Raw genomic sequence first — 12518 nt, forward strand, 5'->3', positions numbered from 1 at the left:
TGTGTTAATGATCACTGGCCTTATAATGAAGGTTACTTACAATGTGACACTGTTGGAGTTGTTTTGTAATTTGGGTTTAGTTGTGGTTTTTAAAGTTATTTATATTCGGTAAAAGTAAGGTGAAAAATCAAAATTTAAAAAAAAATACATTTTGGATTTCATACATTTTTTTTCTCCATTGCCAAGATATATATGCATATCATTATATAGAATTATAGCTATATGTGAAAGTGTTTAGTTTGAGTCAAGTCAGCTTGAAACAGAAAGACAGGCTTTGAATTTTCAGTAGAAACACAAAAAGAGGCAGCATCTTTTTTGGCTTTTACATCTAAAAAGCACCACAATGTTCAAACAGGTTTTCTCTCCTTTGACCCGCTTTCACAGATATTTGTTGTTTCTGCAAGAATGTAGTGGATTGTTTGCCCGGCTTAGTCATCATTTAGAAGTGTAAACGTTTGTGACTGAATATAGTATTTAGCTTGCCCTTCAGTCATAGAAAGTATAAATGAGGTGTATCTTAATGTTTCAGATTACCGGGAGAGGTTGTCGCGGTAACATTTACCTCTCTGTCTCCATCAGCAGGTGTTTGTGAGTTAATGAAAGCGGCATTTTTAAAAAGCCCCTGGGGTGCGTGTGGAGTTCAGGTGACGTCATGGCGGCTGTCAGAGCTCAACCAATTAGCGGTCACTCTGCAGTGAGGCGCTCCAGAATGATAGAGCCCGGGGAGGTTGGCGTTCAGCTATGAACTTCACTAACTTCTTCACACCGACCGGTTAAGGTGAGTCTTGATTTTGCTCTGCGTTCACACTCCCCGACGGTTAAACCTAGAGGTTTTCGGCTGGGTCCGTCACGACCTACGCGAGCAGGCGGTATCCAGTTTGACGGTAGTTGATGGGTGTAACCCAGGCACCACTAGCTGGTGGTCATTAGCAAGACTTTGGCTGCTTTGCGCCGCTATCTGGCGATTATTGCGCTCATTATAGAGCTAACATTAACTGTTAATGTCATATAGTGGCACTGTTTCGGCTCTGAGACTGGTGTTCTGTATCGTAAGAGCCTCTAACTGCTCCCTACGTTTCTGTGGAATTGCTTGGCAGCTAGCTAGGAGAGAGAGAGGGGCTAGTGATGTCAACAAACATGGCAACTTTCTTGTACAGCTCAGAGCAGGGACGGGCCCTCTGTGGTCCGTCTGACTCATACCCTGGTTGAGTTTGGGAGGATGTTTGGCTGACCAGCCGTGTAGGGCATTTTCACCGACATGTTGGAGCAGCGTAGGTTTTCACCTGAGCTGTCACAACCTGAGCTGCTGCTGCATCTTCGTGACTGGCTCAGAGATGCACTTACTTAACGTTATATTAAGCAACGAGGAAAGGTTATATGGAGACACGCAGCCAGAATCCAGTTCAGTGGGTCATGACCACACAGAACATTTCTCAAGATGTAAATGTCAGGACTGGGATTCTTGCTCAAGCTATTTTTAGTTGGGCTAAAGCTGAGAGCAGCCCAAGCCAAACGTCAGGACATGAGCCAGCACGTCAGGACTCCAGAATATCTGTCAGCACTGGTTGCCACAGGGGAGCACTCTCATCAGGTGCACCCAATAATACATTTACAATATGTAGAAGTTCTGCATTAACATTTCTTAGACTTTTGTTGTATTTTGTTGAGTTGTGGACTTCCACTAATCCTAATGTTTCCCAAAATGGTCATACCAAGAGGAATCCACAAGGTTGCTCAAGCTAAGGGTGTGTTTTAATTTGGTTGCCCATGTCTACTTAAGGGAAATCAGCAAACGAGAATAAACTTGACATGGATAAGACTTTAAAACATCACCTTGTCTGTGAATAAGTCGCAAACTTGCATTTTTTAATAGCACTGTTGGTTGTTTAATGGTTCGTTGAACACCGGAGAAGCATATTTGACTGCAGGATCATTTGTGTTCATTCCTGTGACTCATGCAGAGTTTATTTGCCCCAAACAGCCAAATCACCCACATGCTATTGATAGCGGGCAACGGCACACACCAAGGACTGACCCTCAGTAACCTCAGCACTCACCAGAGACTCAGCCTCTTCCCCTCCTCTCTGTAATCAAGCCCCCAGTTGCTATAGTTTTTGTGTAATTGCAGTATCAAGTGATGCACTGTGGTCCAAAAGATCCTTTTCCCATCAGCTAACATTGTGAAAGATGAGGCTGTATAATGGTGGATAAATTTGTCTGAGTGTCACAACCTGTCCTTTAACTATCAGAAGTTAATTCATCCAGTCCAGTCAAACTGGGAAAGTCTAGAAGCCTGGCCAGAAGTTGGCCAGATTTTGACATAACGTCCTTGTCTGTAATGTGTTCATGAATGCAACTACATTTTCCCTCTAGCTCCAGTCAGCAGTCAACATTTGCAACGGAGGTCACCACAGCAGGTTGCTGCTGCAGTCAGGTTGATAGAAGGGACTGAAGATAAATCCAGTTTTTGATCCCAAAAGTTAAATACTGTCTCCCTACCCACACCTGGAAATTGTGATAACCTCCACTTTTTATTTACAAAATAAAGTTAGAAAGTACGAGTATTAAAAAAAACCTATTAATTAATGTTAAAGTTTAATCTCAGTGTTAACATTTAAGAGTTGGCTCTATAATATATAGATTTGACAGAGTATTGATTGATCGACCGTGGAGCGCTGTACATGATCCTGTCTTTTTAAACATATTTTCGAGAGACATCAGGTCAAAGATTGACCAGTCCTGAAACTACCAAAAGTCACTCTGTTGCTGTATTTTTGAAAAAGGCTCCAAAATACCCCTATGTGAGGCTTTGGCATGTCAACAGTTAACAAAGTTACAGTGTGTCATAGGTTTGACTGTCCTTCATTGAATGTACACTGAGCAGGATGTTCGAACAGAATGTGCTTGCAAGATGAACAGATTAAAAAAAAAAAAAAAAAAAAGGATTTTGCTTGAGGCATTTACGAAAACACTCAGTAGCCAGTTTATGAGGCACATCCTGCAAAATTGTTTTGAATTTAATCTAATACAAGAATCAAGGAAGCACAGAAGTGGGTTGGAAATTTCCAAAAGTTTAGGCTTCCACAAAGCTCTCCAGAACAGTTAATCAACAACCTATTAACACCATTGATCTGATTTAATCTGAATTACTCACATGCAAAATATGTGAACGGTGGCCAGCAAGAAGTTTCGAAAGGGCAAATACCAAAGATTGGGTTGTAAATAAACATTAAAATGTTGCGGTTAACTGCCAACCATTACTGGCCCGTGTGCTCTGTTGGATTTTTAGGTGCTAAATCCTGACCTGCATTTGGTGTTTTTAGGTACTAATTGAAGGCAGCCTGTCCTAGTTTCTAAACCTCACCACATAATCTCGTTCTGTTTTCACATTGTTTGCTTAATGGTGCATAAAGAGTACACTCTGTTATCTTCAGTTGAATGCATCATGATAAAAGCCCAACCAGCTGTTGCCTTTCTGACTGCTTAGCCTCTGACCTCTGTATGTGTCTGCAGTGCACCTTCAGCCATGCCTGTGACATCTCAGCTGCTAAGGGGTTTGCCCCGCACCAAGGTCTTGGCTTCCAGTCTGTTACCATGCCAACAGCAACGGTCCCAACTTGGCCCCATCACACATCGACCTGCCTCAAGACGGCCCTCTTGTATGTGGCAGAGCCACCAGCACTCAAGAAGCTACCTGACAACGTCAGTGCTCCGCAGTTACATCCTCACACCGCCACAGGTCAACTCTATCCTAAAAGCCAACGAGTACAGTTTCAAGGTTTGTGTGGTCATTCATGCATACAGAAAACACATCTCGCCTTTGTTGTTTTTAAGTTTTCATTTGAAAATTTCCACATGTTGTGGTTTTAGGTGCCAGAGTTTGATGGGAAGAATGTGTCCTCCGTGATGGGTTTTGAGAGTAATCAGCTGCCAGCCAATGCTCCTATAGAGGATCGGAGAAGTGCGGCTACATGCCTGCAGACAAGAGGAATGCTGCTGGGTGTGTTTGATGGCCATGCAGGCTGTGCCTGTGCACAGGTAAAGCAGACACTATACTTTAACAATTGGACATGTAAACTCAGACATTTCAAATTCAGCAAGGTAACTTTGTCTTAAGCCATTTCTAAGGTGTGTGATATTTACTTAATTCTGTGTCAGTGCTCTGTATATCAGCACTATGTTTCCAAAATTGAATTGTAAGTGTATTTTTATTCTTTGAGTGACAGATAACATGGTTAATTCTTCAAACAGAGCTTTGATCCAGATAAGTCTAGTGAAAGGAAATAAAATCGTGTTGTAACTTGTTACCTAAATCTGAATGCAACATGCTTTGTAAAGTTATAGGCCGAACACCTCTGGTAAACTGCTTATCTGTCAGTAGTTAGATTCAATTAGATCAACTTAACAGTCATTGCACACAAGTAATACCAGTACAACAAACTTTTATATCAAGGTAGGAGGAAATAAAATTTGATTGAATATCAGGATAATAACACTCAGGATAAGTTGATGGTAGTTAATTTTGATCCAATCATTTTCCAAACATTTTGTTAAAGAAATGCTCAGCACAATTTCCCAGAGCCCAAAGTCTTCAAATTGCATTTCACTACCTGTGGGAAGAAACTGTTCTTCAGTCTGTTAGTCTTTGATCTGACAGATCTGTATCTCTTCCCAGAGGGCAGGGGGGAGAAAAGGTAGTGTCCAGGGTGAGTGGGGTCCTTAACAATACAACTGGCCCTCTTCTGGAGTCAGCCAGTGTTGATGTCTCTGAGAGGGGGGGGTGTTGTCCTGATGACACACTCTGCTGCCCTTACCACCCGCTGCAGGTCCTTCCTGTCCTGTGCAGCTGGAGAACCACACCGTGCAGCAGTAGGTCAGGAGGCTTTCTATCGCTGAACGATAGAAGTTGGTCAGCAGGTGTAATGTGCAACTGTGATATGTACAGTGTGCACATGTTATATTCCAAAGACTAGGTTAGGTTGTGTTGTATACAGTACGAACGGCAAGCGGGTTTGTAGTTTATACAGAGTAAAAGGACAATATGTATGCAGTTAACATGGGAACATTTTAGATCCAGGGATTGTATGTCTTTCTTCTTGCTAAACCCTGTAGCCTTGAGACTTTTTTCAAGTTTCCACATCTCCTTGTCTTTGCCAGGCACTGAGCGAGAGACTGTTTTACTACATCGCTGTGTCTCTGCTGCCCCATGACACGCTGTGTGAGCTGGAAGCAGCGGTGGATGCCGGCAGGGCCCTCAGTCCCATCCTGCAGTGGCACAAACACCCCAACGACTACTTCAGCAAGGAGGCTCAGAATCTCTACTTCAACAGCCTCCGAACATACTGGCAGGAGTTAATAGATCTCACCAGGTGAGGACTGGGAAACACAGCAGAGAATGCATCAAAATATCTGTACTGATTCATTTGTGTCCTTTTACCTCCAAACCATTAAGAAAATTCTGCACAGTAATTTTTCAAAAGGTCATAAATTGCTGTCCAGTTTCTTTGCTTCATCTCATATCTCAACCTGGCCGTCCTGTTTGATTATTTCATTTGTACCTTCTAGCAACACACCCACGCCCACACTGGCCCGTCTGTTGTTTTGCCAATAGTGCTGTTTTCGGTCACTGTTCTCGACCTCTGGCTTTCTCTCTATCTGCTGCTCACAGATTGCTCTGTCTCCGTTTTCAGCCCAGGCGAAGTTCCAGACACACGCGAGGCATTGCTGAATGCCTTCAAGAGGCTGGACAATGACATCTCCCTGGAGGCTCAGGTGGGAGCTGTCTGCTTTCTTCATGTGCTGCTGCTTCTGTCAGAAGAGAGACCCTTTAACATCCCTCTGAACTTTGCTGAACTGTAGCAGAACTTTTTACATCAGCCCATTTTTGCAGATTTAAGAATGCATTCTGTGACTTATTCAGCAAACGCTCATTGTGAAGTAGGATGTTGAATAACAGTCAGAGTCAAATCTTAAGTTTGAGTATTTTCGGCTCAGTTAGCTGAATATTTTGTTTAATTTAAATAATTAAAATCAGAGCTCTGAGGCTGATATGGTCAAGCATTGGTCTACCTGTTTTACATTCGTACCAACAATCTGCCACTTAACTAAAGTCTTGTTTCCTCTTTTGTATAGTACGCTTTGAACCTGTACACAACCATTCATTAAGATACCCAAAACTTAGATCTGTTTTGAGTTTCCACCACTCTTTATGTAGGCGGCTTCAGGGTGACTGCTTCCACTTTCCAGCAGTCGGGTAAACAACAAGGGACATTGATCTTGACACTGGAGAAGCTGTTGCATTTGTCACTGTTCATTACTGCCCAGATGACAACAAATACAAACTGCACTCTCTTGCTTAACCACACGCTCATTATGCAGCGTGCACTGCCCAGATGGCTTGTGTTCTTTTCTTCTCGGTATGTGGTTGATTATTACAACAAGGAAAAGAGCTTTGCTTGAGAATTGGCTGCAGGCGGTAAGGCAAGCCATAGCAAACAGTAATGTTTTAGCCCTGATATAAATGTGCTGACAGTTTTAGCAGACATCAGGTATTCTGTGTGGGAAGCATTCAAACAAAAAGCCGCTGCACTGTGCTTGGTTTTGATCCTGGCAACACTGAGTAAACCTGACCTAGATCACTGGAGAGGTCTGGATGCTTTGTAGCATACATTGGAATTGTATTTAGGCCATTTAGTTCTGTTATAGGTCAGTAACATGATTTTAAAACCTATCCTTTCACATACAGGAAACCAGTGCAATTTTACAATAATATCCCACATAATCATCAGGCATAAATTCAAGCATCACTGTTGTTACTGACTCTCCGTTATGTAACTCTGAATCAGATCATTGCAAGTCACTGAATTTGTTCTGAGTGCTGGACTTTGCTGTGGCACTCATTGGGGTACATATTGAATATCACCATGGCAGTAGTGCAAAAAATGTGAGCATCCAAATTTAAACTTTTATGGATTTAAGAGTAGCTCAGGTGTCATTGCCTTTCCATGTAATCTAAACCATGTGTCCTGTCTGGGGGCTCACAGTGCTGTTATGCCTTGCAGGTCGGTGACCCGAACGCTTTCCTACACTACTGGGTCCTGAGAGTGGCATTTTCAGGAGCGACGGCCTGCGTGGCTCATATCGATGGATCAGACCTGTACGGTGAACAAAAACATGCGCACACATTCCTATCATTGCATCCAAGTGTTACATAAGACACTCATTTCAGTCTTGCTTCTTCTTTTCTCTTCCTAAAGGTATATTGCCAATGCAGGAGATGCTCGGGCAGTTTTGGGGGTGCAGGAGGAGGACGGTTCATTCAGCGCTCACACGCTCTCTAATGACCACAGCGCCCAGAATGATGAAGAGGTGGCTCGGATACGAAGTGAACACCCTCCGTCAGAGAGGAAGACGGTCATACGACAGGTACAACTACTGCTAATATGCTCACTGTGATTGTTGTGATGGCATTTATTTAAAATAAAGTATCTCTCTGTTTTGTCAGGACCGGTTGCTTGGCCTCCTTATGCCATTCCGTGCATTTGGCGATGTGAAGTTCAAGTGGAGCATTGAACTGCAGAAGCGTGTGTTGGAGTCCGGACCTGATCAGCTCCATGAAAACGAACACACCAAGTTTATCCCTCCAAACTACCACACGCCGCCCTACCTGACCGCCGAGCCCGAGATCACGTACCACAAACTGAGGCCACAGGATCGCTTCATGGTGAGAAAGGGGGCACAGTTTCATCACTGAAACAAATTTTTATACAGAAAACGGGACAGTAGAAAGTAGCAGCATCTTTAATTTCAGTCTTCCTTTCAAACTCAGTGCTGAATAAACAAGGCTCAAGCACCTTTTGAATGACAAATGATGAGAATTACAAAATGAAACTCTTATAGTTGGGCTCGTCATGCTGATGTCTGTACTGTTATGAAAAAGATCCATTCTCTTTGGAAGTAGAGCAGTCTTTCTGATATTTCTTGTAGCCAGGCTCCTGATTGTTCATGGTGGCTGATGTCTTGATTGCTGAGGTTGGTTTTGAAATGCCTTTTGAAGACAAAAGTTGTGTTTGTGAAGAAATACGTAGTTTTGCATAATCGTTCGTAATTGCAGTGTTTTTTCAGTGAATCTCATTTGCTGATCTCACTGTGGCCATGAAAACTTCTGTCACCATGTGCATGACTTAGCTTATCTGATGTCTGTCTGTCCATGCAGGTGATTGGCTCTGACGGCCTCTGGGAGACCCTCCATAGACAGGAAGTGGTTCGCATTGTTGGGGAGTATCTGACAGGGATGCACCAGCGTCAGCCCCTCACAGTCGGAGGCTACAAGGTCACCCTGGGACAGATGCAGGGGCTGCTGGACGAGAGGAAGGCCCGCGTGTCTTCAGCTTTCGAGGATCAGAACTCGGCGACCCACCTGATGCGCCACGCGGTGGGCAACAACGAGTTCGGCACAGTCGACCACGAGAGGCTGTCGAAAATGCTGTCGCTGCCCGAGGAGCTGGCTCGCATGTACCGTGATGACATCACCATCATCATCTCTCAGTTCAACCCTCATGTGATCGGAGCACAGAGATCGGAAGGGCAGTCCTGAGCTGCACAAAAGCCATTCGCTGATGTTACACTGCGGAGGACACACATGCACACTTGTGTAACTGTACTGTAGAACTACACACAAGCACAGTGTGTGGACAACAAGGCCATATCAAGAAATTATCTGTCCAGCGGTCTGAATTGTTTTAACTCTATTTATCTGAAGAATTTGTAAAGCGCGAAACAAGATCCAGGTCTTTATGAAGTGATCCTTGTTAAAAACTGGATCGTCTCTTATAAAACACAACATGTTATTTATGCTGCCAATATCCTCTGGCAACCGTTTCATACACACTTTCTCTGCGTGCTGTTACAAACTGACTCTTGTGCCAAAAGATTCAACCTCCTCATCAGCTGAACGCCTCAGCGGGGTTGAAATGAAAGAAATTCCAAAGAGGGCGAAGGTTGGGACTTTACAAGTAAAGAGGCCTTTGTTGATGCAGCACTGACCCGACCTGCTCTCCTGATATGGACTCTGACTGGGCTGTGCCATTATAACTCTGCACTATCTTTCTCTGCTGTGGGGTTATGTTAATCAGATGCATAGACTTCTGCATCTGAGAGGCTGATGTTACCACAGGACTGTTGCATCCGTTTTTTGTTTTTATTTCTTTGTGTGTGCCATCATATGAGATATTCTTAGTACTGTTCAAATATACACTTTTGTTCTGCAGTCTGTGATTACTTGGATGTTGATGTTTACTCCATCATCAGGTTGAAGTGTTGACTTTGAGTGTTAAGGTCTTTACATCCACGTTTGTTGAACATTGAGCATTTAACGATCCATCGGTCCAGAGCGATAGATCGATTGAATGGTCAGTGATGAAAAGTGAAAACATCTATTACATCATTTAAGAGATGTGCCTTTATTTTGTAAAACTCCCTGCACATCTCCCCAAGTGCCCCTCCTTGCAGTTAAATTTGAGCTGAATTTTATGCTAAAATTCTTGTTGTTGAGCCATATTTTATCTGTGCTAGAGGAGCCAATTCGAAGTAACCTTTCTCTACAACAATTTTATTCTCTTTATAGCCACAGTTAGTATACAGAAGTAGCATCTTCTACTGTAGTTAACTGATAACTGACTGTTTAATGTCCAGATGATTTTGTCTCAACGTTTTGCGGCAGATGTTGTGATATCAGCAAATATCAAATCGTTCAAGAAATTGATAATCAAATCATGTTGTGATCAAACTGGTGATTTACACCCCCTTTGAACGTCTGATGTGGATGTAAATACTTAACGTTAGCAGCTGACACTTTAAGCTCATAGTGTAACCGTTCCCATCCTGTGTGAGTCCCAAGATAAATCTCAGGGTTCACAAGATTATGTTGTAGAGAAGAGAGGGAAAAACAGTCCTGTTACACAATATTTTAACTGTTTGTTTCTTTTGTCTGACTTTTCTTATACTGGACACTTTAAAAATGAATCCTCTGAAATTCCTCAAATTAAAATTTTTGAATAATCTACATTTCTTCATTTTAAAAGCTCGCAATCCAAACATGTTGGGAACGCGAATATTCATGGACTACTCAGTCTAAGAAGCCATGAACCTCTTTAAAGACTAGCACTTGCTGTTCACTACAGGTAGACTGATCCGTACCTGGCATTTCTGTGACACTATCACTTCATTATTGTGGTATAATGATGTCTCTTGCTTCAGCTGTGACATCTGGTCACAGCTGTGAGTTGGATAAAATGAAGGTTTGTAGTTCTGTTTCGAGGTTCTTGGGGTTAAAAGGGACGTGCGTTAAGAGCCTTGCTTGTTTTGCGGACCGGTCTTGTGGCTAACACTTTATGGTTTTATCATTCGTGACAGACACTCTCCTGACACTCTCCAGTTAAACACTATAGGCAGCCTCTTGTTTTTGTGTTCAAGTGTATTTAAGCCCAAACGAATGAGTGGAATGTACATTTGAAAGAAGCTGTTTGAATATTAAAGGTTATATATTCAGCTTCAGCCGTTATGTTACACGTCTTTGTCTACAGTCCTATGTATAAATTATAACTTATGTGGGTTAAGTTTTGTATATGGAATGGTTTAATAAAACGCTGAATACACAACACTGCTTCCTGTTGTTGTGTGTTTTGGTTGACACAAGCAGTGAACACACTCCCACAGCCCTGAATGCAGCAGGACGTCCCGCTGACCTACAATCAGCTGGAAGGTCAGCGTCTCAGGTTGCAAGTGTGGCAGTCGCTGAAACTGTGGTGCATTCTTGGTGGTGTGAAAAGTACCCAAAATTCGTAGTGGAGCAGTGATAGAATGTACCTTAGTACATCTACTTAAGTACTGAACTTAGTTACACTTTTGAGGTCTTTCTGCCACTTTATACCTCACTACACTTGTTTTCTGGCTCTGAAGCATACCATCGGTTACTAACTTCAGTTGTCAAATAAATTGTGGAATACAATATCTGTCTCTAAAATGTAAGAAAATGAAAATTAAATGAGTAAAAATACCTCAGAAATGCATATTTAAAGACAAAACTAGTCAGCGGTATATTAAACCTCAGCTTAAACAAGTAGTTTGTTTGTTAATTATGAGAAATAAATGACTTGATAGTTGATTGGTCTAAAAGCAAATTTCCTGGTGTCAGCATCAGTAAGTGTGAGGCTTTGCTGCTGCTTTGCCCTAAATTACAGTGAACTGGACAATGATAAACTCTTAGAAAATTAATAAAAACCAGCCAATGACAAAAAAACAAATGGATTGAACAGGGAAACAATTGCCAGACTGATCCTTTGGGAGAAATAGCAGCCCTTGATAAAGTAGTCAAAAGCTCCACTTCAAATGTATAATGCTGTTTACACACTGAAACATGTTTATTACATCAACTAATTATACAATACATAATAATAACAGTCACAGGGAGCCCTTATCTGCTTTGAATCCTTTTGCTTTGGTGGTAGATTCCCCTCAGAATACTTTCTCGATGCAGGAATTTTGAATGTAGTATTTCTACTGAAGCACGTGATCTGAGAACTTCCTCCTAAACTAACACAGATGTTGGATCCACAGTTATTTGATGAGACAGGATGAGATAGTTGACCGCCACTAGGTGGTGCTGCAGTATCACACAGGCCACAGTGTCGAACAGAGGGAAGAAAATCTGATTACATCAGAACATGTTGTTAGTTTTATACATATTGCTTCATGCTTTTCCTTTTACCTCCAATCAGTTGGTTAAAAAGGTTAAAGTCCCTTTAGTCTACCAAGGTTGAGATAAACGGAGTGGACCAAATAATAGATATGCCCGTCAATGTGACACAATACAGCTTAACCGCACAACAAACTGCAGCCTCCACACAGTTACATCTCTGAAAGACTTGAATCAGAAACAGAACATTATAACCTCATGAAGGAAGGATTTACCTCCAGGCTGTTGCATAAGACTGCATTAGTTTAACTACAGTATGTGCGCCTAATAAATAACAGCTAAGTGTCCGTGTTTCTGAGAGGTGTTATAATTGCTGACAAATATTGCACATACATAGCATTTCAAAATGTGTCTGAATGTGGAGATAAGGACTTTGCACGAGTTCTATGTACCTTTGATGGTCAGAATCCTCACATGGATTTCTAAATTCAACAGCCTGATTATGGCAGGGAAATCTGTCAAAGACTGGCTTGGGTCAACAAACCCTGATGTAAGATTGTTGAGAATATCAACCATCAATTGCAAAAATACCTGTATGTATAATACATCTACACATTCCTTAAGTCTGAATTACAATCCTTTTTTTTTTTCTTTTACATTTAAGAGGACTGTTTGTTTTTATTCCAGTTGCTCTGTTACAGGGAGTCACAGAGAGGAGGAAGGAGGCTTTACTTAAAGTCAACATCTCTCTCTGACCGTCACCACACTGACACACTGTAGACTCCCAGAACAAGTGGGTGTATTTGGTTTATAAGTGACATCC

At 42.1% G+C, this 12518-nt stretch overlaps 1 protein-coding gene across 1 annotated transcript; it reads left to right on the forward strand.

The window, feature by feature from the left end:
* The first annotated feature begins 625 nt into the window (after window positions 1-625).
* pdp1 (pyruvate dehyrogenase phosphatase catalytic subunit 1) lies at window positions 626-10658 on the forward strand. Its single transcript, XM_037075271.1, has 9 exons — window positions 626-778; window positions 3514-3778; window positions 3871-4038; window positions 5158-5369; window positions 5691-5772; window positions 7062-7156; window positions 7257-7425; window positions 7505-7723; window positions 8216-10658. Exons 2-9 carry the CDS (start codon window positions 3527-3529, stop codon window positions 8594-8596), a joined length of 1578 nt encoding a protein of 525 aa, XP_036931166.1. The 5' UTR covers window positions 626-778; window positions 3514-3526; the 3' UTR covers window positions 8597-10658.
* Window positions 10659-12518: the final 1860 nt, after the last annotated feature.

This window comes from Acanthopagrus latus, chromosome 17, assembly GCF_904848185.1.
Source record: "Acanthopagrus latus isolate v.2019 chromosome 17, fAcaLat1.1, whole genome shotgun sequence".
Taxonomy (NCBI): domain Eukaryota; kingdom Metazoa; phylum Chordata; class Actinopteri; order Spariformes; family Sparidae; genus Acanthopagrus; species Acanthopagrus latus.